General features: G+C 37.8%; 1 protein-coding gene across 1 annotated transcript; it reads right to left on the bottom strand.

Moving 5' to 3' along the window:
• Positions 1-27,372, bottom strand: ass1 (argininosuccinate synthase 1). The gene is made up of 15 exons (XM_026243724.1): positions 27,266-27,372; positions 26,035-26,145; positions 24,013-24,081; positions 21,684-21,872; positions 20,135-20,191; positions 19,987-20,061; positions 18,664-18,734; positions 18,545-18,575; positions 13,549-13,639; positions 9,948-10,032; positions 9,726-9,790; positions 6,787-6,918; positions 6,405-6,561; positions 318-383; positions 1-239 (listed from the first exon to the last, which is right to left on the bottom strand). The coding sequence occupies exons 2-15, from the start codon at positions 26,134-26,136 to the stop codon at positions 191-193; spliced, it is 1,239 nt and encodes a 412-aa protein (XP_026099509.1). The 5' UTR covers positions 26,137-26,145; positions 27,266-27,372; the 3' UTR covers positions 1-190.
• Between the last annotated feature and the right edge of the window lie 451 nt (positions 27,373-27,823).

Genomic DNA, 27,823 nt, shown 5'->3' with positions numbered 1-27,823 from the left:
TTTGGCCTATTTTTAGTGTTTTAATCAGATTTCATCAGTAACAGAGTGTAACAGAGCTGGGTAGTAACTAATTACATAATCTGATTCCTAAAATTAAGTACTTGTAATTAGATTAAATGACATTTTAAAATACTTGTGATCAGACTACAGTTACTTTTTTAATGATTACACGATTGATTAATTATGATCTTCAGAGCTTCTTCTGCGCGGCTCCCTGCAGACGGTTGTGTTCCCGCAGCCTGAAACACAGCAGATCATCTGTGAAACACCTCGATCAGAGACAGACCTTCACACTCATTCAGACTGCTCTGACTCACCTGACCGCATTGATCCTGATGAACCCAGAGGCATCGCAGGGGTCGTAGTCGCCCTGCACATCCATACTGTCAAGAGAAAACCAGATCAATACAGCAAGAACCACTGAAAAATCCAAGTATCTGCTCACCAGAGCTGCATTCATTTGATCAAAAATACAGTAAAATTGTGAAATATTATTCTAATGTAAATCATCTGTTTTCTGTGTGAATCTGTGTTAAAGTGTAATGTATTTCTGTGATGCTCCGCTGTATTTTCAGCATCATTCCTCCAGTCTTCAGTGTCACATGATCTTCAGAAATCAGAATAATATGATGATTTACTGCTCAAGAAACATTTCTGATTATTATCAATGTTGAACACAGTTGTGCTGCACAATATTTCTGTGGAAACTGTGATGCATTTTATTTTTCAGGATTAACAGATGAAAAGAAAGTATAAAAACCAAGCATTTATTTGAAATAGAAATCTTTAGTCACAATATAAATGTCCTTCCTGTCACTTTTAATCAATTTAATGTGTCCTTGATGAATAAAATAATTAAATTCTTTTTTATATATATATTTTCAACTAGTGCTATGAAACGATTAATTGTGATTAATTGCATTAAAAATAAAAGTTTGTTTAGACAATATGTGTGTGTGTGTGTACTGTGTATATTTATTATGTTTGTATAAATACACACACATGCATGTATATATTTTAGACAAAAAATATATATAATGAATATTAAATATGAAAAAGAATAGAGCAAGATTGTTTTGGAGGCCATTTTTGCTCTTCTGACAGAAAACTACAGGAGTCCTAGTACAGAGCAAGTCCAGAGAAGATCTGGAGCAAAAAGAGTTTCTTTCAAACGGCATCAAACACACAACTTCCTCCAAATGCAGCCATTAGACAGATGGAGCTGCCCTCAGGACACACAGGGGTCAAACCTCAATGATCTCTCTGTTCCTGACATCATCATCACACACACACATCAGACCGAACCCTCTGCGAACACACACCTCACAGAAAACAGGAAATGTTTGTCTTTTTACCTGCAGCAAAATATTTACTTCAAGACCCCCGAGATTTGAAGTTTTTCATGTCAGTGAGTGACACATTTGCATGTTCCTGGTCACATGACGTGCAGGTAAATAAATGCCATTTTTAATACAGTTTTTAATGTTTTATTTTGTCTTTGTAGCTGGACTTTAAAGTGGACCCAAACAAATTATAGTCTGAGTCCACATTACATTCACACATACAGGAACATCTCGGTTAATGGTCTACTTCGACCAATCTACTTCGAGTGTAAACTAAACAAGCCAATGCACATTGGCATGCAATTATTGCATCCAGCTGTCGCTGATCACAGCGTGAGAATAATAAGGCAGCAGGTGCAATGCATAACAGGTTTTCACTGAGGAGCTGAGCCGGAGACCCGGCAGCTCAGCGGTGGTACAGCAACCATGGCGGCGGGACGCGGCGTCTCCGTTCCCTCCTTCAGGGAACGAGGGGTTACCATACGTAACCGAGAGGCGCCATGAGCCAGCGCCCAGGAGGATGCAACAGTTCTAATTGAGTGAGCTCGAAACCTGAATGGGCAGGGCACACCCTGTGCCTGATAAGCCAGGGTTATGGCATCCACAATCCAGTGGGCCATCCTCTGCTTAGAGACGCCATTCCCCTTCTGCCGGATTCCATAACAGAAAAAGAACTGGTCTAAGGTCCTGAAGCATTGTGACCAGTCTACCTTGCATCTCAATGCTCGGATAAGATGGAGCAAAGTTAGGGCTGGGTCTGCCTTCTCCAGGGGCAGCGCTTGCAGGTTCACCACTTGGTCTTTGAAGGGTGTAGTGGGAACCTTGGGCACGTAGCCAGGCCGGGGCCTCAGGAATACCCAGGAGTCAGCCGGTGCAAACTCTAGGTATGAATCGTTGACCGAAAATGCATGAAGGTCCCTTATCCTCTTGATGGAGGCCAGTGCAAGCAGAAGCAGAGTTTTCAATGAAACAACACACTGAACAAAGAGATTAGAGCGGCTAAAAAGACCAACACTAAACAATTGAAAGACCACTTTACTTCCAACGACTCAACTTCAATGTGGAGAGGACTCAGAGCCATCACTAACTACAAGACACCATCCCCCTGCACTGAGGCTAGTTAACGACTAGCAAATGACCTGAATGAGTTTTATTGTAGATATGAAACCCCCAACACCCATTCTGACCAACTCTCTCCACAACCGTTAACACCTCCTGCAATCCCCCTCTCCACCCCTCCTGCTCTTCAAATCTGTGAAGATGATGTGCACCAGGTCTTCAGGAAGAACAAAAGAAAAGCACCAGGCCCAGATGGTGTTACACCAGCCTGTCTGAAGACCTTTGCTGACCAGCTGGCCCCCATCTTTTCACAGATCTTCAACAGATCTCTGGAGTTGTGTGAAGTGCCTTTTCTCCTTCAAACGCTCCACCATCATCCCCGTTCCAAAGAAACCCAAGATAACTGGACTTAACAACTACCTGTGGCTTTAATGTCTGTCGTCATGAAGTCGTTTGAAAAACTGGTTCTGGTTTATCTGAAGGACATCACTGGAACCTTACTGGACCCCCTGCAGTTTGCTTACTGAGCAAACAGGTCCGTGGATGATGCAATCAACATGGGATTGCACTTTATCCTGGACTTTAGTTCGGATTTCAACACCATCATCCCAACAGCCCTCCAGACCAAACTGACCCAGCTCTCTGTTCCTAGCTCTATCTGTCAGTAAATCACCAGCTTTCTGACAAATAGGCAACAGTTAGTGAGATGGGTAAATTCATGTAAAACAGCTGCTCCACCAACACTGGTGCCCCTCAGGGATGTGTTCTCTCCCCGCTGCTCTTCTCCCTGTACACCAATGACTGCACCTCTAAAGACCCCTATGTCAAGCTCCTGAAGTTTGCAGATTAAATTACAGTCATCATCTTCATCCAGGACGGTGATGAGTCTGCTTACAGACAAGAGGTTGAGCAGCTGGCTTAACAACCTGTAGCTGTACACGCTCAAAACAGTGGAGATGAACGTAGACTTCAGAAGAAATCCCCCTTCACTCCCCCCACTCACCATCATGAACAGCCCTGTGACTGGAGTGGAGTCATTCAGATTCCTGGGAACCACCATCTCTCAGGACCTGAAGTGGGACAATCACATTGACTCCTTTGTGAAAAAGGCCCAACAAAGGTTGTACTTCCTTCGCCAGCTAAGAAAGTTCAACCTGCCACAGGAGCTGCTGAAACAGTTCTACTCAGCTGTCACTGAGTATGTACTGTGCCCTTCAATAACTGTCTGGTTTGGTTCAGCTACAAATTCAGACATCAGAAGACTACAGAGAACTGTTCGGACTGCTGAAAGGATTATTGGTGCTCCTCTGCCCACCCTTCAAGAACTGTATACATCCAGAGTGAGGAAAAGGGCTCAGGTAATCACTCTGGATCCCTCACATCCAAGTTATCCCATCTTTGAACTTTTGCCATCTGGCCGGCGCTTCAGAGCCGCAAATACCAGAACAGCCAAGCACTACAACAGTTTCTTCCTCCAGGCAATTAACCTGTTGATGAACAGTTAAATGTTCCCCAATTATACAATAAAAATGTGCAATATCCTTATATTTATTTGTTACCCCTCCATTCTAGAACATCCCTGCATCTTACTCAATCCTATTCCATTTTAATTTATAGCACAATTGTTTATACACTTATTTATTTGCAAAGGTTTTTTTTTTGTGTTTTTTTTTTGTCTGTGTGTTGTTGTCTTTGTGTGTGCACAAGCATACTTGGCAATAAAACTCTTTCTGATTCTGATTTTAGCACTAGAGTCAGGTCCCAAAGGTTATAGAGGGGGCCAGGAAGGATTTAACCTCATGGCCCCTAGAAGGAACCTGATGATGAGGTCATGCTTACCTCAAGACTTCCCATTCACAGGGTCAAAGTACACTGCAATAGCAGCAACCTGGACTTTGAGGGTGGAGGGAGACAGCCTTTCACCTAGTCACCTAGAACCTCCACGTCCCGTCCAGGGACCAGACATGGAGTTTCCAAAGGCCTGTATGCGGGCCCAAAAGGTAACCCCATCTCTGAGTCAGTAGATCCTTCTTCAGAGGAATCGGCCAAGGAGGGGCTGTCGCGAGGAGCACTATTTTGGGGAACCGGGTCTGAGTGGGCCAATTTTGCGCCACTAGCAAGTCTTGCTGTTCGTTCTCCCGGACTTTGCACAATGTCTGTGCAAGAAGGCTCACTGGGGGAAATGCACTGGGGGAAATGCATATTTGCATAGGCCCTGCGGCCAGCTGTGTGCAAGTGCATCTGTGCTGAGTAGAACAGCAGCTGGCAGTGAGAGGTCTCTGGAGAAGCAAACAGGTCTACCTGAGTGGCTTCGAACCATCTCCAAATCAGCTGGACCATCAGGGGATGGAGTCGCCATTCTCCTGGGAGCATTGAAACAGCTATGAACAGCTCCTATGAACAGCTCCTATGAACAGCACAAAGTGACCTGAGGAGGTGTTTCAAAGGAGGAGGTGGCGGGGGAGTTGTGACGTGACAACTCTAGGCAATTGAAACCCCCACCCCTGCTGATCTGACCATGGGGTGGGGGTTTGGCAACAGGCTGGTGTAACTTGGACCCACCTCAGGACTCGGTTATAAAGCCAGTGTTGGAGCGTTCTCATATGTAACAGGTTGAGTGGTGTAAGTGCCGATGTGGCCGCTATATGCCCTAGGAGCCTCTGAAAAAGTTTCAGTGGGACCGCTGTCCTGCCCTTGTACGTATTCAAGCAGGTTAGCACCAATCACGCACATCCCTCTGCGAGGTGCATTGTCTGTTTGACTGAATCCGACTCGATAACAAGAAATTAGATCCTCTGCATCGGCGAGAGTTTTCTCTTTTCCCAGTTGACCCAAAAGCCCAACAAGCTGAGGCGCTAGATCACCAGGTCCCTGTGCTCACACAACTGATCTCGAGATTGTGCTAGTATCAGCCAATCATCTAGATGATGAGTTGAGAATGCTTACACCCCTGCTCTCTGAGTGCAACAAGAGCCGCCTCTTTGACTTTCGTGAAGACACGAGGAGACAGGGACAGCCCAAAGGGCAGGACCATGTACTGATATGCCTTTCCTTCGTACACAAACCACAGAAAAGGTCTGTGGTGCGGAAAGATCGTTACATGAAAGTACGCGTCCTTCAGGTCGATCGCTGCAAACCAATCTTAGGTACGGATGCACCCGAAAGCGTTTCTGCGTCAACATCTTGAACAGTAGCTGATGAAGGGCCCGGTTCAAAACTCGCAGATTCAAGATCGGTTGTAACCCACCGCCTTTCTTTGGTTCAATGAAGTAAGGGCTGTAAAACCCTGTCCTCATATCGGCTAGAGGGACCGGGTCTATCGCATCCTTTACCAGTAGGACTGGGATCTCTACCCACACAAAAGGGGCATCGGACGCTTTCACTGTAGTGCACTTGTAACTTCGGGGGAGATTGGGGCATCAGCAATGGGACTCCGCCCCCCTGAAGGTAGCAGAGTCTGGTTCACTGCTCCTTCACCGTCATGTTCCTGCAGTGGGGACCATCACCTGTTAATCTGAATTAATTTATCAGTAATAATAAATTATTGTTATTATTTTCTTTATGCTTTTATTATATTATTTTACTATATGTTTACATAAATATACTATTTTAGTAAATATTTGTATTTTATAATTTTTTGAATCTGGTCATTTTATTAATTATTTTATGCAACCAAAATTATGATAATAATACTTAGTTTTTATGTAATATTCTAATATTGTAAAATATTATATTATATGATTGTTTTACATATAATGTTTATCATTTTTTTATATAATAATACAAATAATAATTATTACCATTATATTTTATATTAAATAATTTTTCCAAACATATTTTTGTATAATAATATTAATAACCCTTATTATTATTATTACTATCATTATTTCATTCTAAGTATAAAACTGAACAGAAAAATATTATTGTTGTAAATGACAATGGTGCAATAAAAAAAGTACTAAGAAAGGCAGAGTCTAAATGAATAATGTGGCTTGTTTGTACCTGACCAGCTCCTCGTTGTACAGGGATTTGGGCGACTCTCGGCCGAGGATGTACACCTGACCCTTAAAGACTGACAGCTGCACACGACCCTCCACGTTCTCCTGAGATTTATCAATGCAGTGACGGACGAACTCACACTCAGGACTGTACCAGAACCCTGAGAGAGAGAGAGAGAGAGACAGACAGACAGAGAGAGAGAGAGAGAGAGAGAGAGAGACAGACAGAGAGATTTAAAACAGCTGTTCCATGTGAATATCTGTTACATTGTAACTTATTTCTGTGATCAAAGCTGATTTTTCAGCATCATTACTCAATGAGCATGCTCTTTTCTGAAGTGTAAATGTGAGTTGGTTTGTGATCGCCGCTCGACCCTGATCCGTACCGTTATAGATGAGCTCGGAGAACTTGATGCCGAGACTCTGTTTGATCTTCCGAACCTCTCGGTCCATTGTGAAGGTCTCGATGTCCAGATGAGCGTGGAGCAGGATGGTTCCTCCAGGGGTTTCGTAGATACCTGATGGGTAAAGAAGATTAAAAAAATGAATGGTTCAGCCCAAACATAAGAAGAAAACAAGAGTTTTCTGTGCTGATCTCAAAGGGAACACTCCCAATAATTCCGAGTGATGGTTGTCATGACGACGGGTGTTGATGGGCACATTGACAGCTGCCACATGAATAATAATAGAAGAGGAAAGCGTCAGCTTCACTCTACCCTGCAATTTACAGAAATGAAGCTTCGCTCGGCTGTCTGAGGGGTCACAGGTGATGATGAACGGACACCTGAACGTCCAGCGGCTGCTGATTGTTCAGAGCTCAGAGCTGACAGACGGGAAGGAAGTCTTTACACAAACACACACCACTATGATTGACTGTGTCCATGCTATAGGCATACACACCATCCAGATTAAAAACCAGGAACAAATCATTTGTCATTTTAATTTAGTTCAGCTTGACATAACATACACACACACACACTCGCTAATACACACACACACACACACACACAGGAAAACCAATCCCTCCTAAAACATTGATGATTCAAACATGAGTTTTGAGCAGTGTAGAGTAGAGCTTGTTGTTTGTTGTTTCTCCAATCACAAATGCAGACATGGTTTTGTGTTTACGCAGCGCAATTCGCAACACAACGTGTAAAAAGATAGTATTAGAGTCATTAGAATCAGTGATTTATCCACTGGATGCAACAAATCCCTTGTTTGTAATGGGTTTTATTGGTTTTGTCTCGTCGTGCTGGGACACACATCACAGTATGGTGAGCGGCGTAACATTTCCATCACACTCTTGAGGGATTCGTCCAATCAGAACACACTGCATAGCTGGCCAATCAGAGCACACCTTGCTTTTTCAGAACGATGAGCTTTGTAAAAATCGACGCGTTTCAGAAAGGCGGGACATACAGTAACATACAGTATGTGAAAAATTATGTGTTTTTTAACCTTAAACACATAAACACATTTCATTACACCAAATAATGTTCTTGTTAGCAACGTCATGTGACCCCTTTAAACTAAACACAAATTTTAACTGCTGCATTGGCAGCTATCTGAAAAAAGTTGAAAAAGTTGAAGCACTAAAATAGAAGAATCGATTAAAACCAAAATAAACAAAAATGATTAAACCTAAATAATAATATTTTAAAAGAAATGAATAAAAATATAAACAAATTATAAAACCAATAATAGTGTATAAGTAATAATAAAAGAACACTGTTCCCACATTAACATATGCTGCCTTAAATCATGACTTTAATTATTTCACTACATGAGGTTTCTTCAAAACATTCAAGAAATGAAAGTTAAATATTTGAAAAGAATGTTATGGTCTTCTATAATAACAAAAGTGTATCTTAACAGAAATAACAGCATTTAATTTCTAATAAAAACATACTGACCATGTCATGACCTACAGAATTACACTTTTATAAATATTTATAATTATTTTAATATTTTTTATTTTACTTTTAATTTTTAATAGTTAAAATCATGATTTAAACATGTTAATGAAGGACCAGTGTTCTTTTAGTTATATTAATAAATTATATTATTTATTTAATGTTTGAATTAGCGTTTATTTTAATATTTTTACTTTTTGTTTTAATTTTGTTTTTGTAATTTTGATTTGTGCTTTTTGTCATTTTTATTAATAAGGTTGTGATTTGTCAGATTTGTTATTGTTCCTGAACATTAAATCAATGTTTGAGTCTCTTCTGCTCACCAAGGATGCATATATTTGGCCGAAAATGCTAAATGCATGTGATGATGAAGTAACTCTGCGGTGATTTGTTGTTCTGTCAGCGAATGACAGTTTCCGTCTGAACCTCTGTCTCTCCGTCTGAGTGAACGTGACACACATAAACACCAGTTCACTTCATTCTGCTGGACCGTGTCACATAAACACAGGCTGTCAGGGGCTTTATTGAACATCCCAAACGCTGACTTTCAGAAGAATAGGTCTGATCTTCTGTGAACCGTTGGGAAAACAAGACCTTGCGTATTTTTCCAATTCCGACCTGCCACTCCGGAGACAGTGGAGGAAAACGATTTGCCAATCAGAGCGGCGCGAGGCCGACCGACCCCAATACAGAGACATATTCATCTGAATCTGGGATTCTGACACGGCTCCTCAGAAAACATTTGATGGAAGGGAGGAAAAGCTTTTTGCCAACAGTTGGACAAACATCAAACGTGATGAATTCAGACGAGGAATTTAGATAAAGTTCAAGAATCAGGAATTAAAAGCAAAGTGTTTCATTGTAACACTACAGCAAAGAAATTATAATAAAATTAGCACTTTTAAAAAGTTGGTGTAGAAGGTATTTTCACTCAGAAATTGATAATAAATTTCACAAACAATTACAAAGAAACTTTTTCGAAGTAGAAGAATTATGTTTTTTTTTTTAAAACACCTAAACATACTTGTAAAACATTTTATTAACAACTTTGAAAAGTCATCTTTTTTTATTGTGTTTAAAAAATATTATTATTATTAGAAAAAATATATATTTTATTAATTTAACATTATATTAAAATGAGTGTGTATAATTTTATTTATATCTTTTATTTATATTTTAATTTAGTTAATAACAAAAACTAATGTAGGAAGTACATGTATTATTAACACAAATAAATCAATAATAAATTATATATTAAACAGTGTATAATTTAATATATACATTATTATTTATATATATATTTTTTTATTTAATTTGACTGATCGTATGTCTATCTTGAATGCAACGAAAGAAGTCCCGGTGGAAGAAGAATCTGATCAATGCATAAATGTAAAATGAGTTGAGATTCGTACCTCTGGACTTCATTCCAACGAAGCGGTTCTCCACGATATCGATTCTCCCCACACCATGCTTTCCACTGTGAACCAGAGAGTGGCTTATTGATCAACAAATACATACAAATGCACATATTCTTCAGTGACACATAGACTTACTGTACATGACGTGTGTATGTTAGTGTGGATGATTCTGATCAGCTGCTGAACACATGACAGTAAACACTCCTTCATGCTCACCCGATCTCATTCAGATAGCAGAAGATCTCCAGCGGCGTCTCTTTACTCGTTCCTTCCTTAAGATGCGTGACTCTGACTGGAACACCTGAGAGAACCAACACACATCAGTGTGAGGAACATCATCCACATCAGAGAGAGAAGAGCTGCTCCAGAAGATCACAGCCAAACCAGACAGAGAACCACAGAACCACAGACGGATGGGGGGACGGAGGATATAAGGACGGATGGAAAGATGGATAGATGGATGAACGGATGGATGGGTGGATCGACAGACGGACGGATGGATGACGAAACAGATGGAAAGATAGATGGATGGATCGATGGATAGATGGACGGATGGAAAGACAGATGGAGAGATGGATGGATGGATGGAAAGACAGATGGAGAGATAGATGGATGGATGGGTAGATGGACGGATGGATGGATGAAGAGACAGATGAAAAGATAGATGGATAGATCGATGGATAGATAGATAGATCGATAGATAGATAGATAGATAGATAGATAGATAGATAGATAGATAGATAGATAGATAGATAAAGAGACCAACGGATGGATGGATGGATAGATGGATGGATGGATGGAGAGACAGATGGATGAACGGATGTAAAAATAGATGGATGGATTGATAGACAGACAGATGGATGGATGGATGGATAGATGGACAGGTGGAAAGACAGATGGAAAGATGGATGGATGGATGGATGGAAAGATAGATGGAGAGATAGATAGATAGATGGATGGGTAAGATGGATGGATGGATGAAGAGACAGATGGAAAGATAGATGGATAGATGGATAGATAGATGATAAATAGATAGATAGATAGATGGATGGAGAGACAGATGGATGAACGGATTTAAAAATAGATGGATGGATTGATAGTCAGACAGACAGATGGATGGATGGATAGATGGACAGGTGGAAAGATAGACGATAGATAGATGGATGGATGGATGGATGGATGGAGGGATGGATAGACAGATGGAAAGATAGACAATAGAAGGATGGATGGATAGACAGATGGATAGATAGACGATAGATGGATGGATGGAGGGATGGATAGACAGATGGATAGATAGATAATAGATGGATGGATGGAGGGATGGATAGACAGATGGAAAGATAGACAATAGAAGGATGGATGGATAGACAGATGGATAGATAGACAATAGATGGATGGATGGATGGATGGATAGACAGATGGATAGATAGACGATAGATGGATGGATGGAGGGATGGATAGACAGATGGAATGATAGACGATAGATAGATGAGGGATGGATGGATGGATGGAGGAATGGATAGACAGACAGAGTATGTTTTAATGTTTTTATCACTACATCTGTTGTTTTTTCAGCTTGAGTAAATTGAGAATGTATTTATCTTTCCTTAAATAAATGAGTGACATCTATTTCATGTGACGTGTGGCGGAAGACTCTAGAGATTGAAATGATCAGATCAGTCTGACTGTATTCCAATCACATCAGCACAAACACCACAGCTCCCACAAATGAGTCAGGCTGAAGAGTGGAGGATAGCGACGGAGGGAGAGAGGGCGGAGAAGACTTTTGAATGAGAAAGAAAAGGATCTGATTAGCATTTAACACATTCCTGAAGGAGAGCCTGCGGTTCTGCTCATCCGTTCAAAGCTGTAAACGCCAAAAACCACAACTTGACGTTTGAATTTATAATCAACAACAGTTAATAGCGACTACGTCTCCGAAAAGAGAAAACCAGCATAAAAGAATCGTAATATTAGTCCATAGACTCTATATTTCAAGACATCTAACGTCATATGTGTGGAATAGACTTAAATTTAAATTGGTGTTCAGTAATAATTTCTCAGATATGATGCGCCACAATCATCACGTCAGGTTTGGTGTTTTTTGACCGTAAGATATGAAGCATGTTAGATGTTAATGACCTCACACGTCACTGGTTCTCACATAAAAATATATATTTTTTAACATGAATATGAAATTCGAATTTAAATGTTGAAAATATGAATCAATATCTGCTAAAAAAAAAAACAGCATAGAAGTATCCTAATATTAGCCCATATATAGATAGGCAACTTTTAAAGTGTTATTCAATAATAATTTATTTCATATCAAATATGGTATAGTTACATGTGTTGTCCAGTGTTATTTTAGTATCGGTAAAAAACGGTTTGAATTAGTTTAGATTTTTATATTTCATGTTTTATTTTAATTATTTATTTAATTTAATTTATTTTATTTTTTAAAATAAATGTTATAATTTGTTTAAAATATATGTTTTATTATTTTTTATTTCCGTTTAAGGTTGAGTTATTTTAGTGCATAAGTTAAAATGAATAATAATGAGATTTTTATTTTTTGAATACAATTAAATTTATTTCAGTTAGCATTTATTTAATTTCAATTAATAAAAACCCAAAAATGTATATTTTTGTTTTTAATATTCATTAGGGTTAGCTACATTAACCCTGGTGTTCTGTGACTGTAAGATATGGCACCAGGTTGGACATTTATGACCTCAAATGTCAACTCTCATGACTAATACAGTCTTTTTAATGACATTTCTTACACTTTTTGAAGCTTATAAGTCACTTTGAACTGTTGTTGCATGAAAAACTTTTGGCCAAACTATTCCCTTGAGAAATATTCTCAGGCGAGAAGTTTTCATATCCAGAGTCCCCGGACCACAGGGCACCCAAAAGACAGACAGACTGACAGACAAAGCCCTGGAGCCCTTCAGATAGTTAATAATTAGATTAAAAGTTCAAATAAATGAAACACTGCATGAAGACAGAGCCACTTCTCTCTCTCTCTCTCTCCACATGCACCGCACTCTTTCTCTCGCTCTTAGAAAAGCAACAATAGGACAGAAGACACAGTTGTAGGAAAAATTACCGCTTTACATTTTTCCACTCTTTCCCCGTCTTTCGCGCCGTTCTCCTTTTGAGGAGCAGCAGAAGACATTGCAAAGAAACGGGGGTTAAAATGACAAGAGGGAAAAGGTTTGGTCGTTAAAATTCTTTTTTTCTGTGCTGAGAAAGTGAGGAGAAGAAAAGACGGAGCAGAATAGAAAGATAAACCAGGTCTTTACAGGAGCGGGCCGGCGACGGGGGGCTTCTATTGTGAGAATCACTAAAACAGCTTTTCTCATGGACATTAAATGGACGTGCTCAAATATCTATGAATACTGATGGCCGATCAAAACGGATCATAGAGCACAATGACATCGCTGTCTGATAAAATCACATTACTAGGTCACTCGGGGTCCCACACTACCATTGAAATTCTAATTCTGCAAATATGGGAACCGAAGGTCGACTCCTTCACGCACTTTGTTTAAGTGTCTGGAAACAGTTTCTTTGAGAAACCAGCGCTGACTGACCGAAACACACGCTGCTTCATTATACACTCTACAGCACATCTCCACTGCACTGAGATGCATGTAAAGAACAGATACATGTAAACAACTGCAAATATGTATATGTGCATGTGTGTGTGTGTGTGTGATGCATGGCTTCAGTGGTAAACTACTATGAGGTTTGTGCCTGTAAACAATAACAAAAGTGTGTTATATAAGGGCTCTGAGACACTTTGACTGACCTTTAGTGAAGTGTATCTCCAGCAGGTCTGGCTCATTGGGAGAATCTTCCGGGTTCTTGGTCATCTGATAGAGATCTGGAGGAGCGTGAGTCTGACAAACAGCATTCATTCATCAGCTTTATGACTTTAGTGACTTAAAAGGCTAACTTATATGTAGTTCTGTCAAACGATTAACCGCATTTGAAGTAAAAGTGTTTGTTTACATAATATATATGTGTGTGTGTACTGTGTATATTTATTAGGTTTATATACTGTAAATACACACACATACGGAATATGTTTCTTAAGTACACACTGTTTGGATGTGTATCTATAGAAACATAATAAATATACTATGTAAACAAAAACGTTTACATTGAATGCGATTTATCGCGATTAATCATTTGACAGAACTTATTTAATAAATAAAATAAATCAATATGATTGTAGAATACAAAAAATCCCAATTAAATACTTTCAAATATTTCTATCTGCACTTCATGTGACATTAAATGGCATTAGAGAATCGTAAAACATGTAAATTGTTGAAATATTATATATACAATATAAAATACAAAATATATAAAAGATGCAATTGTTCCAGTGGGAAACATCATATCTTGTAATTTTTACTTTGTATCTCATAATAATTTTGAGTTTATATCTAATTTTTGAGTTTATATCTCGCAATTCTAAATTTATATCTTGCAATTTTGACTTTATGTCTCAATTTTGACTTTATCTCAAATTTGAGTTTATATTAAAATTTTGAGTATATGTCTCCACTTTGAGTTTATTACTTTATTTTTTCTCATAATTGGGATGGAAAAGTAACAATTGCATGTGCAATGTTCTCTAAGAATCACATCTCATGGTTTCCACTGTGCTTTGCCAAAAAATGTGAGAAAAAAAATAAGAAGTGTGAGATGATCTTTTTCATCTTTTTTCATTTTTTTAATCAGTGGCAGAAACTGCCTTTTTGTATGTTATGAAAACATTATTTCTGAACATTCAAAACCAGTTTTTCAACGTTTTTCGTTTTGTGAACGTTGTATCATTTTACAAACATTACGGTACGTAACATTTAAGTGTTCTCCGAATGCTCTGATACAAGTAACATTTAAATCTAACTAAAATGTAAAAAAAAAAAAATCCATGAACAATAAAAGAATAAGATTTGTCTTCAGAACATTCCAGAGCACATCAAACATTCAGTTTGTGCATAACTTCTGCTCGAAACAGAGAATGACTGCTAAAGTGCTGTCAAATCCTGCAGCCGAATGGGTGCATTTCGATCAATTCTGATTGGACTGACACCTTTTGCAGGACAAAGTACTTTGCTTCATGCAAAAAACATTTATTTATTGTCATGTGAGCAAAAGATGAAAATAAAAAGCCACATGGTTTAAAAACCCATCAAGTCTTCATGTCAGACAGATGTACTTCCACTCGGTGAAGCCAGGGGTTTCTCTCCTCCTGCTGTGTGTGTGTGTGTGTGTGTGTGTTACCCCTGCCAATTACCACAGATTACAGCGGGATGACAGTCCGTGTGTCCTGAGCTGAAGCAAATTGCAGGGGAACTATGCAAAATAACCACCGGGTGCATTTAAATGGAAACCTTTACCAGACAAACATCATCACACGATAACTAATCTCTGTCCAAATGCACGTCCGTCTTTACTGTTGCTTTAACTAAACACCGTCTCTGACCGCGCTGCGCTACTTTCTTTATTTTCTGCTTCACTAGTATCTGTCCTGAGACAAAACTGGTGAAATGGCCTTAAAAGCCATTTGAAGAAGCGCCTGGAAGGATCAAATTAATGGGTAGAATTTAACACAAGAGACTGAACGAGTCTAAACGCTGTTTGTGTGTTTTATCAGATGTATAAATCCATGCATCAAGTGTGATGCTATTTCAACGCATGGCTTGTTACTTTACTGTGTGAAACACAAGGCTTATCCCATAAATGAAATAAACATGTTGTTGTTTTGTTGTCTGCAATAAGCTTGGTATATTTTAAGCCCGCACCAGTTTTCTGCCTCTTCCTGCAGTGTATGTGAAATATTTTATTGTTAACATTATATACCATACACAAAAAAGCTAGACTAAACTAAATTATAACTGTGCTGATTGGTTGAGCCCAGCTCACATCAAAGTTATGAATAAATGTTCTTCCAGTAAAATTAATAAAACGTTCATTCAGAGTTATCTGATCTTTAATAAACTTCTCAAAATGTTAGCAAGAAGCATTGTTTATACGTCCAAGCTTACAAAAATATGTTCTAGAAACATTTGTCTAATGTTCCCGTTATTTATAAACATTAATTCTGAATGTTTTAGAGACGATTGCTCCTGGTTATGTGAACGTTATACAAACGTTTCCTTTGAATTTTCTCTGAACGCTCTAAAACATGAAGTAACAAAATTTTTTTTTAGATTTAACTTTTATAACTAAAACATTTTCCATGAGCGATGTATAAATAATGTTTTTGTGTTAATGTGTTACTGGAAGAACGTCTGTTCATAACGTTGAGAGAACATTGACAGAACATTAGATACGTTTCTGAGATTGTTCCCAGAGAACATTCAAACGTAACATTCTCACAATGTTTGCTAAATGATACAATGAAGCGTTCCCTTAACAGTCAAATGATCAAAGAAAAACATGTTTAAAATCGGGATATTTTGAACTTTTGTATAACTCATTTGTTACATTAGCTAAACGCTTTTGGGATATTTCTGCAGTCAACACTGCAATTCGTGTAAAAACTGGGAAACTATAAATTCATTTTTTCTCACTATAAAATGTAAAAATCTTTTCTTAAATATAGAAATAAAAAACAAATGAAAAAAATTGTGAAAAGTGAAATATCAACTCATATCATTTCTACAATAAATGAAGTATTAAATCTGTTTAATGTCAAAATATGACCTGAAAATGAAATCCATGAACTGAACTAACCAAATCTGCCTTTTTTCTTTATAAAACAATTTACTGCATCACAAGCAATTATTTGACTCTCGGTGTGATGATCATCTGTCATATTTAAGATCAATAACCTTTAAGTTTATGGTCTCAGTGTCCTGAAATGTTCTTCATTCATCTAATGTTTCAAAGTTTCCACTTGTTTCATTCAAAAGTAACGTTGCAATGATGTCTGCAAAATGATCAAATGTAACATTCTCCCAAAGTTCTGTTTTTTTTTTTTTTTTTACTTCAACTTAACTATAAAGTGATGATTTGTTGAGCTTGTTGAATGCTGTCAAGATCCCAGTTTATGTAAAAATGGAAAGCTTGACTGCATCACATTACAGAGCTGAGCGGTGTCGTCCGCTGATGAGGATCAGGTGAAGCTCAACACATTTCAGCGCTTGATATAATGTGATGGGATCAATGCATTTCAATTCTGCCCCCCTGCTGCTGGATCTGGTCTCCCCTTTAACCCCGCGAGACAGGCGAAGGTGGGAATAATCCACAGAGAGAAGGCATTGGTGGCAAATGGTCCGTGAAGAGAAGCATCATGTCACCGGTGCGCGCTTTATTCAGCTGGCCGTATATTGTTGTCCTGCGAGGCGGCTGAGCGCACATCCTGAAAGACGGCCGCCGCATGAACTTACAGCAAGTAAATTTCTCTCTTTCCACACGTTAGCTGCCTCATTTGCTTTCAATCAAAGCCCGGAGTCGAAAGAGACGAGGAAAGCAAAAAAAAGGTGTCAGAGAGTGGAAAGAATGAGTGAAGAGATGAAAGTAAAGCAGTGAAATCTGGCCACTGGATTGGAAGTGACGCGTAAATCACTGTGTCCTGAACCCAGACAGAGACATTCTCCTTCTGATGAGAGAAGATGACCTGCATCAGCGTCTTAATAACCCTGAGATCCTTAACCCTATTCCTGAAGCCTCAGAATGACGTCAGATATATCTCCAGATGAACTCTTCCTGGACTGAAGCAGCTCAGCTTTACTTGATTCTCCATCAATCATGTTTCAGAGTCTCAAATCTGATCCTCAGGAGCGTTTGAGGAGCTTTTTTCTTTTTTCTTTTCAGCATCTGCACCAGATTCATATTTTGCTCAGTTTGAGTTCCTGTATAAATTTGAGCGGTTTATGTCTAATATTCTCACTATATTAGACTATATGAGCCAGAAAAGCCTTATGATTAAATATTACACTTAAAAAAAACATATCTTTACAGACTTTTTCATCATTCTTTCTTGGAATTCTGAGTTTTCATCTTGCATCCTGTTCTTTTTTTCACCACATAAAAAAAAAAATAAATAAAATGTTGAAAAATGATGGTGGAAAATAAGGCATCCAAAGGATATTCAGAAGTGTGTTGATAATAATTATGAGTAACTGTAGTTTAAAGCTCCATGTCTAAATATAATTGGTCGAAAGGGTTAATAAGTGGTTCCATTTCAAATGCTATTATTTTAGGTCGCAAAGGGTTAAAAACATGAGATTTAAAAAACATTTAGTATCAGCCGCCTTATACTAAAATATACTTAAAAATGGATTTCAGAGCAAAACATATAAATATATTTCTAATCTTAAAGTAGACAACATTAAGGACAAATGCAAATGTGGATGGAATAGCTCACTAGAGATCAAAACTAGATTTATAATAATATATTTGCATAAAAAGTTTCAAATGTGTTATATGTTCACATGCAATCATTAAATAAATCGTTTTTCTTCAAATGAGAATGTTTTTTCCCGGACTGAAAATATATGGAGGGCTAAAAAAAATTCTTAAATGTTTTAAAAAAATATTATTATATTTTTTTAATGTATTTTCAAACAAAATGACCAAAACATATATCAGTATAAAATAGATAATATATTTTTGGGGATTTTTTCTTTTTTTTTTTTTTTTTGCCATATGGGTATGAACGGAAATAATTTTGCTTTAGTCGATTCTCAAGATATCTTTTTTTTTTATCATCTTCAAATGCGAGAAAAACAAAGTTATTATGAGAAAGGTTAATCTGCAGAGGTTTGTTCATAATGATCTCTTACCTTCGGATTCTCCAGAATTCCAGATTCATAACTGTTGAAAGAGATTTTTATTAAGTTTTTGAAATGCTAAGAATACATGCAGATAAAACAGTAGTTGTTCTCTCTGTGATGGACTTCACCTGATGTGCATGAGATTTGCATCCATGCTCCACGGTGCCTTCGGCGTGACAGGAACAGGAATACGGTGTTTCTGAGCAAACACAACAAACACATGAGCTACAGGACACAGTTTAAACAATTTTCACTCACAAATTGCAAGTACATTTCCCAAAGACACGAACAGTAACACAACAGATGCATGTGAAGTGCCTTCAGGAAACATCTGAACCTCCATAAACAGAATATATACAGTGATTCTTTATATCTGCAACACAGAGCGACTCTGATCAGTGTCAGAATCCACAGATTAACCCTGAGACACCGAGACAAGTGACTTCAGACAGCAGGCTGAAGAAGAAGAAGAGATATTATTAAAGACAGAGTCGAGGAGCGCCATCTAGTGGAGAGAATCAGGACTGAATCAGAGGAGTGTGTGCTCCTTTAAATTACACAAACATTCACTGAAATAAAATATAAACACTTACAGTACTAGAACACTAAAACTGAAATCAAAATGAATTTAAATAAAAGCAATAAAAAATAAATAAACAGAAAATACAGAAAAAATCTAAATATTACTAATTATTAAAAACTGTATCTCAAAATTACTAAAATAACATTATAACCCATTAATATAACAATTTGCCTACTAGATAATAACCGAAAGCCCTACAAAATATTTGACATTGCTTTTTTTATTAACAGGAATTAGGAGTGAAAATATTTGAAATATAATTAAAGTAAATATTAAACTAATTCAGTACTAATTCAGAGTTCAGTCTTTTAGATCTTTTTATTGGCATTCATTTATAATTGTCAGATTTTCACAGATGTTTGTAATTGCTTTTTTATTTTGCTGTTGTTGTTTTTCAGAACAATTGTGAAAATAATTTAATGCAGACAATTAAATTAATCAAAATTAGCTATTTCTAATTGATACAATATTTCAAAGCTTAAAGTAACTGAAAAAAAATTATAGATTATAAATTATAAAATTATATATATATATATAGTTTATTAGTATACTATATTATATATATATATATATATATATATATATATATATATATATATATATATATATATAGTATAGTATATTATATATATATATAGTTATTAATTATAGAAATTTGCATGACTTTTCCAGGTCTAGAATTCTCAAATTCTCTATAAAATTATCTAAATTTTTAAGATGTTTTAGCTCATTTTAAAGCCTTTTTTTGTCTTATTTGCAATGGTTTTAAGTCATCTTTTCGGGCACCTGCTGAGAACCACAGAATTCATATTAGCTGCAGTCTTGTGTATCCTGAGAAAGTAGTCTGGAGAGAGAGAGAGAGCTGCACCTCAGCGTACTCCATCAGGTCCGTCCGGCCCCGGAAACGTGTGTAAAACTCTGGGATCCTCCACGGAGCGATGATCTGAGACGCAGACATGAAGACCATCAGAGACAGACGAGGGCTTCGTAATAACTCTGTGATGATCTGATCTCACCTGCACTTCAGGATAGAGCGCATAACACGACAGCTCGAAGCGGACCTGATCATTCCCCTGCACACACACACACACACACACACACACACACACACAGACATCACGGTCAATTTAGTGCAATTGAGATTTATGCATCATCATCAGCTGAATAAATGATCTCTCCAGTGATGTGTGGTTTGTTCGGAGGACAATATTTGTCTGAGATACAACTATTAGAAAATCTGGAATCTGAGGGAGCAAAAAAATCTAAATATTGAGAAAATCATCTTTAAAGTTGTTCAGATGAAGTTCTTAGCAATGAATATTACTAATCAAACATTAAGTTTTTATATATTTACGGTAGGACATTCACTGAATATCTTGATAGAATGTGATCTTTACTTAATATCCTAATGATTTTTGGCATAAAAGAGAAATGTATAATTGTGACCCAAACAATGTATGTGTACTGAGTTTCAGGAAATAATGATCACACATTTTCTGTGGATTTAAACTCCATTCTCAGTTGGTGTTAATTAAACAATTAATGTAATTATAAATATAAGAGTAGAGAGAAATGTCTATTTGTAATTAAAGGTAATTCTATATAATTATGAAACCTGCTGAATCGCTTCTACAGATGAGAAACTGATCTGCTGCTGCCATCTAGAGCTGAAACACACTGAAGATGCTCTCAGACACACACACACACACACACACACACACACACACAGCTTTACAGGAGATCACAGGGGAAACATCCTTTATTTGAACTAAAAGACTTGATTTCTGAAGATCATGTGACACTGAAGACTGGAGGAATGATGCTGAAAATACAGCGGAGCATCACAGAAATACATTACACTTTAACACAGATTCACTCAGAAAACAGATGATTTACACTGGAATAATATTTGACAGTTTGTACTGTATTTGTGATCTAACAGCCTAAAGTAACAGTGACTCTGAGTGTTAAACTGTTCATATTCAACTGAGCTCTTCCTATCATTTGCATGTTATTCTGTTATTAATGTAAGGTGTTTTCACAAATGTGTGCAGCACAGAAGCAGTCATCAGTGTCACAGATGTATTTGTAGAAACAGACAACAATACATTGTATGAGTCACAATTATACATTTCTCTTTTATGCCAAAAATCATTAGGATATTAAGTAAAGATCATGTTCATGAAGATATTAAGTAATTTTCCTACTGTAAATATATCAAAACTTAATATTTGATTAGTAATATGCATTGCTAAGAACTTCATCTGAACAACTTTAAAGATGATTTTCTCAATATTTAGATTTTTTTGCTCCCTCAGATTCCAGATTTATAATAGTTGTATCTCAGACAAATATTGTCCTCCGAACAAACCACACATCACTGGAGAGATCATTTATTAGATATGAATCTCAATCTCATAAAACTGACCCTTGACTGGTTTTGAGATCCAGGGTCAGAACTCTGTGTGTCTGCGTCTGGAGCAGGTTTATTCCAGTGTAAAGTGTAAAGTGTAAAGTGTAAAGTGTTAAGTGTTAAGTGTAAAGTGTAAAGTGTAAAGTGAGCACCTTTCCTGTGGCTCCGTGAGAGACGTACTGCGCTCCTTCTCTCTGGGCGATCTGCACCTGTCTGCGGGCGATGCACGGCCGGGCGATAGATGTGCCCAGGAGATACCGGTCCTCATAGACAGCATTGGCCTGCACCGAGGGCCAGATGAACTCCTGAACAAACTCTGAGCGCAGGTCCTCGATGAACACCTACAGCACACACACACACACACACACACACACACACACACACACACACACACTGAGCTCTTGATCAACACCTGGAGCACACACACACACACACACACACACACACTCACACACTGAGCTCTCGATCAACACCTGCAGCACACACACACACACACACACACACACACACACACACACACACACTGAGTTCTCAATCAACACCTACAGCACACACACACACACACACACACACACAGCTCTCGATGAACACCTACAGCACACACACACACACACACACACACACACACACACACACACACACTGAGCTCTCGATCAACACCTGCAGCACACACACACACACACACAGCTCTCGATCAACACCTGCAGCACACACACACACACACACACACACAGCTATCGATCAACACCTGCAGCACACACACACACACACACACAGCTCTCGATCAACACCTGCAGCACACACACACACACACACACACACACACAGCTCTCGATCAACACCTGCAGCACACACACACACACACACACACACAGCTCTCGATCAACACCTGCAGCACACACACACACACACACACACACACACAGCTCTCGATCAACACCTGCAGCACACACACACACACACACACTCACACACACACACACACACACAGCTCTCGATGAACACCTGCAGCACACACACACACACACACACACACACACACACACTGAGCTCTCGATCAACACCTGGAGCACACACACACACACACACACACACACTGAGCTCTCGATCAACACCTGGAGCACACACACACACACACACACACACACACAGCTCTCGATCAACACCTGCAGCACACACACACACACACACACACACTGAGCTCTCGATCAACACCTGCAGCACACACACACACACACACACACACACAGCTCTCGATCAACACCTGCAGCACACACACACACACACACACACACACACACAGCTCTCGATCAACACCTGCAGCACACACACACACACACACAGCTCTCGATCAACACCTGCAGCACACACACACACACACACACACACACACACTGAGCTCTCGATCAACACCTGCAGCACACACACACACACACACACACAGCTCTCGATCAACACCTGCAGCACACACACACACACACACACTCACACACACACACACACACACAGCTCTCGATGAACACCTGCAGCACACACACACACACACACACACACACACTGAGCTCTCGATCAACACCTGGAGCACACACACACACACACACACACACACACACACACACACTGAGCTCTCGATCAACACCTGGAGCACACACACACACACACACACACAGCTCTCGATCAACACCTGCAGCACACACACACACACACACACTCACACACACACACAGCTCTCGATCAACACCTGCAGCACGCACACACACACACACACACTCACACACACACACAGCTCTCGATGAACACCTGAAGCACACACACACACACACACACACACACACTGAGCTCTCGATCAACACCTGGAGCACACACACACACACACACACACACACACACACACACACTGAGCTCTCGATCAACACCTGGAGCACACACACACACACACACACACACACACACACACACACAGCTCTCGATCAACACCTGCAGCACACACACACACACACACACTCACACACACACACAGCTCTCGATCAACACCTGCAGCACACACACACACACACACACACACACAGCTCTCGATCAACACCTGCAGCACGCACACACACACACACACACTCACACACACACACAGCTCTCGATGAACACCTGAAGCACACACACACACACACACACACACACACACTGAGCTCTCGATCAACACCTGGAGCACACACACACACACACACACACACACACACACACACACACACACACACTCACACACACACACAGCTCTCGATGAACACCTGAAGCACACACACACACACACACACACACACAGCTCTCGATCAACACCAGCAGCACACACACACACACACACACTCACACACACACACAGCTCTCGATGAACACCTGAAGCACACACACACACACACACACACATATACACTGAGCTCTCGATCAACACCTGGAGCACACACACACACACACACTCTCTCCTCTCACCTTCTTGGCTCCAAGTGTCTCTGCCTTCTTCCGCGCAGCATCAAAGTCCTCTTCCTGTCCAATATTGGCCTTCAGTGTAACACAGAGTGATGTCATTAATCACAGGAGGAGAATCTGAAGAGTCTGAGGAAACCAGCTTCAGGAGATTTCTGAGTTTTCTCAACTTCTTCTTGCATAAACTTGATTCTTTACAGGGTTTGACTTTTGGCTTTTAAATCAAAATTACATTTAGCAGACGCTTTTATCCAAAGTGACTTACAGTGCATTCAGGCTATCAATTTTTACCTATCATGTGTTCTATTAACTAAATTAACTAAAAATGTAATTAAATTAAACATTTACTTCTTTAAAGTCAGCTGTTTTGTCTTTTTGCCAAACTGGGAATTAACGAGTTAATTAAAATTAATAATTAATTTAACTTAATTTAACTATTAACTGACATCAGAGAACCGTGAACATGCAAATGTGTTAAATAAAATAATTCAATTAACCTGACATTTACTTCTATAGGGTTATAATTAATAAAAACATTTTAGATTACATGAAGTATTAAAGTAAATATCTGATTAAACAAATCCTTAAGAGAGATTACGGAGTAAAAATAATCATCTATGTGCATTAAACGCAGAGCAGAAGAATGAGTTTAGTTTATGTCTTGTGTGTGTAGATCTGTTGCTCAAACAGTAATGTGTGATACTAGCAACCTCAAGTTCATGGATTCCAACCCTAGAGAATGACTGTAATGCACATTCATTAATCATTCATTGTTGTTTGTAATTTAAACCAGTTTCTCTCTCTTTTCACCGCCTTGAATCACTCCATTCACAATTATCCCTGCACTTCCTCAACGCTTCTGAGATACTCTGCTCTTTCACCATCTGCATCACCTTCCTCTCTCTTCTGACTCATAATCAGGGAGCACTTCTCTTTTCTTCTAATATTACACAGTGGATGCTTAAAACCTGTTTTTATATAACCAACATCATACATTTCTCAATTGAGGAATTCTCCAAAATATCACCGTTGTTTTTCTCATTTATTACCATGAAGCTGCTTTACAACCTTCACTGTATAATCATTTTCAATAAATCCTAGTGCCTTATGAATACATACTGCCTTAAATATACCTCCATAATGGGACATGAAAACACACAACAAAATAAATTATTAAAACTTATACTAAAACTAAAATTAAAAGGAAAAGGGAAAAATAAAAATATAAATGAAAACTATTTCGATTTTTTAAATTCTAAATATGAATTACCATCATACAAACATATAATATAAAATAAATAATACTACAAAGAAGAAAATAATAAATGACATAAAAACATTTTATTTCAGCTTATTTCCAAGGGAACATTTCTCCTTTTCATGTAGTTTTGAGTGCTTAGAAAAGCACCATAGAAATTTAAGGAATTATTAATATTATTATTATTGTTATTATTATTATTATTATTATCTTTAACTCGATGTACTAAAATAACTCAAATTAAATTACAATTATTAAAAACTATTTATAAACAAGAAACACTAATAAAAATTATAAAAACTTTACTAAATTATAATAACAACAATAAAAGTATAATAATATAATAATTACTAAACAAAACAAAATCACTAAAACTAAAAAAAAAATTCAAAATGAAAAAATCTAAGTAAAATTAAGCATTAAATATATGAAAAATTAAATCAAATACAAAATATTATTCACTTTAAATATAATCTGTAATAGATAAATACACTGTGGAGGTTTGAATGTTGACTTTAGAAATGTGTTGGTGTGCAGCTCTGGACTCAGACAGGCCTATTGTTCCTCTCGTGCTTCTGCTGCGATCAGCCCATGAACACACACACACACACACACACACACCTCTAACCCAAACCGCCCAACCGCTGCTGAGTGTGCAAGTCTTCACAAGCCTGGGCTCAGCGTGAGAATACAATCACTTCACAAACACTTCCTGCTAACACTGAGCAGATCCCTGACGGAGATCATGTGACGTGATGTGGAGCAGTTACCAGGTAAGCGATGACATCATAGCCCTGCTCCTTCAGCCACAGCAGAATACAGGAGGTGTCCAGACCCCCGCTGTACGCCAGAACCACTGAGCCCTTCGACATCTGACCGCTCTGGAGAGAGAGAGAGAGAGATGGAGAGAGAGAGAGAGAGACATAGACACAGAGAGAGAGAGAGAGATGGAGAGAGAGAGAGAGACACACACATACACAGACAGAGACACACAGAGACACAGATACACACACACACACACACACAATATCATTATCCTGCAATATCAGAGATAAAATATTTTGTTTTTCCAAAAGCAAAACATAAAATATTTTTTGTTAGCTAGTTGCCAAAGCAACATTTTACATTTACATTAAGTTTTACTTAAAAGAACTTAAAATAAATTAACATAAAAAAATATATATGAACATCACATACTAATATAAAAAAGACAAAAAAACAATAATAAAAAACACTAAAACTAACTACGATTAAAAGGAAAAGGTAAACTATATACTTAAACTATAAAATATCAAATAATTTATGCTATAATGTTTATAATATAAAAAAATAGTTAGATGAAATAAAAAATTAATTATTGAAAAATAATTCAGGTTATTATATTGAATGAAAATGTGAAATAAATTATATTAAATTAAATTTTTTAAAAATATTTATAATTTTATTCCAGATAATTCCCAAGGCAACACTTCTCATTTCTATTTATTTTAACTTGATGTATTAACATAAGTACAAATAAATTAATAAAAACTATATAAGCATATTTTAAAACAACAAAAACTAATCAAAAATGACAAAAATGAATAACAAAATCACTAAAACTTTAGCTACATTTATAAATAAAATGGAGTTCAAAATATCAACAGAAACTACAGTAAAGCAGCATGTTTCAGTCTGAGATGCAGTGAAGCACTGCTGATATTCAACAGTAAGAGCAGCTGATGATTAATAGCATCAGTTTATGAATAACTGAGATAGTTTAACAGTTTACAGATCAAACTGCAAATAAACGCACTTTTGAATTCTACATTCATATACATAAGATGTTATTCTCATTAGACTGCAGAAATAAGATGAGAATCAGCAGAAATATCGATCATTTAATATCACTCTTCAAATAAACAACGACCTGTTACTGTGAAGAAACACTGAATAAATCACGTCAGAATCAAATGCACGCGAAAGAATAAATACATGATACATATAAAGGCAGTAACTCACCTGAACACAGAAGGAAATAGAAATTAATTATGGATCAGATCCGAATCCAAATCCAGTTTGGCTGCCTGCAAAGTCCACGTGCTCTGTTATATTATGCGCGTGCTCTCTGACCCCGCCCCCCGAACACACGAGCCAATCAGATAGCGCGCGCGCGCACACACACACACACACACACACACACACACACACACACATCATCATCATTATTCCTCCAGTCTTCAGTCACACGATCTTCAGAAATCATTCTAAAATGATGATTTACTATCAAAGCTGAAACTGTTTTTTTGGAAGCTGTGATCTTTTTTTTCAGGATTATTTGATGAATAAAAAGTTAAAAAGAAGAGCATTCATTCAAAATATAAATCTTTTCTAACAACATAAATCTTTGCTATCACAATTTTACACATCCTTGTTTTCTTTCAAAAAAAGAAAGAATAAAAATGTACTGACTCCTAACTTTTGAACTGTAGTGTATAATGTTAGAAAAGATTTCTATTTTGAATGAATGCTCTTCTTTTTTACTTTTTATTCATCAAATAATCCTGAAAAAAAAGGATC

The sequence above is a fragment of the Carassius auratus genome, chromosome 5 (assembly GCF_003368295.1).
Source record: "Carassius auratus strain Wakin chromosome 5, ASM336829v1, whole genome shotgun sequence".
Lineage (NCBI taxonomy): Eukaryota > Metazoa > Chordata > Actinopteri > Cypriniformes > Cyprinidae > Carassius > Carassius auratus.
Note: the sequence above shows the minus strand (reverse complement) of the source record. Positions and strands in the feature narration are given on the sequence as shown.

Bases quoted from the DNA above. Each gene is read 5' to 3' on its own strand.
- ass1 (XM_026243724.1), bottom strand. From the start codon at position 26,136: ATGTCGAAGGGCTCAGTGGTTCTGGCGTACAGCGGGGGTCTGGACACC. The intron at 24,082-26,034 runs GTAACTGCTCCA...GTTACACTGAAG, and splicing joins ATGATGTCATCGCTTACCTG to GCCAATATTGGACAGGAAGA. The intron at 6,562-6,786 runs GTACGGATCAGG...TCTCTCTCTCAG, and splicing joins CTCCGAGCTCATCTATAACG to GGTTCTGGTACAGTCCTGAG.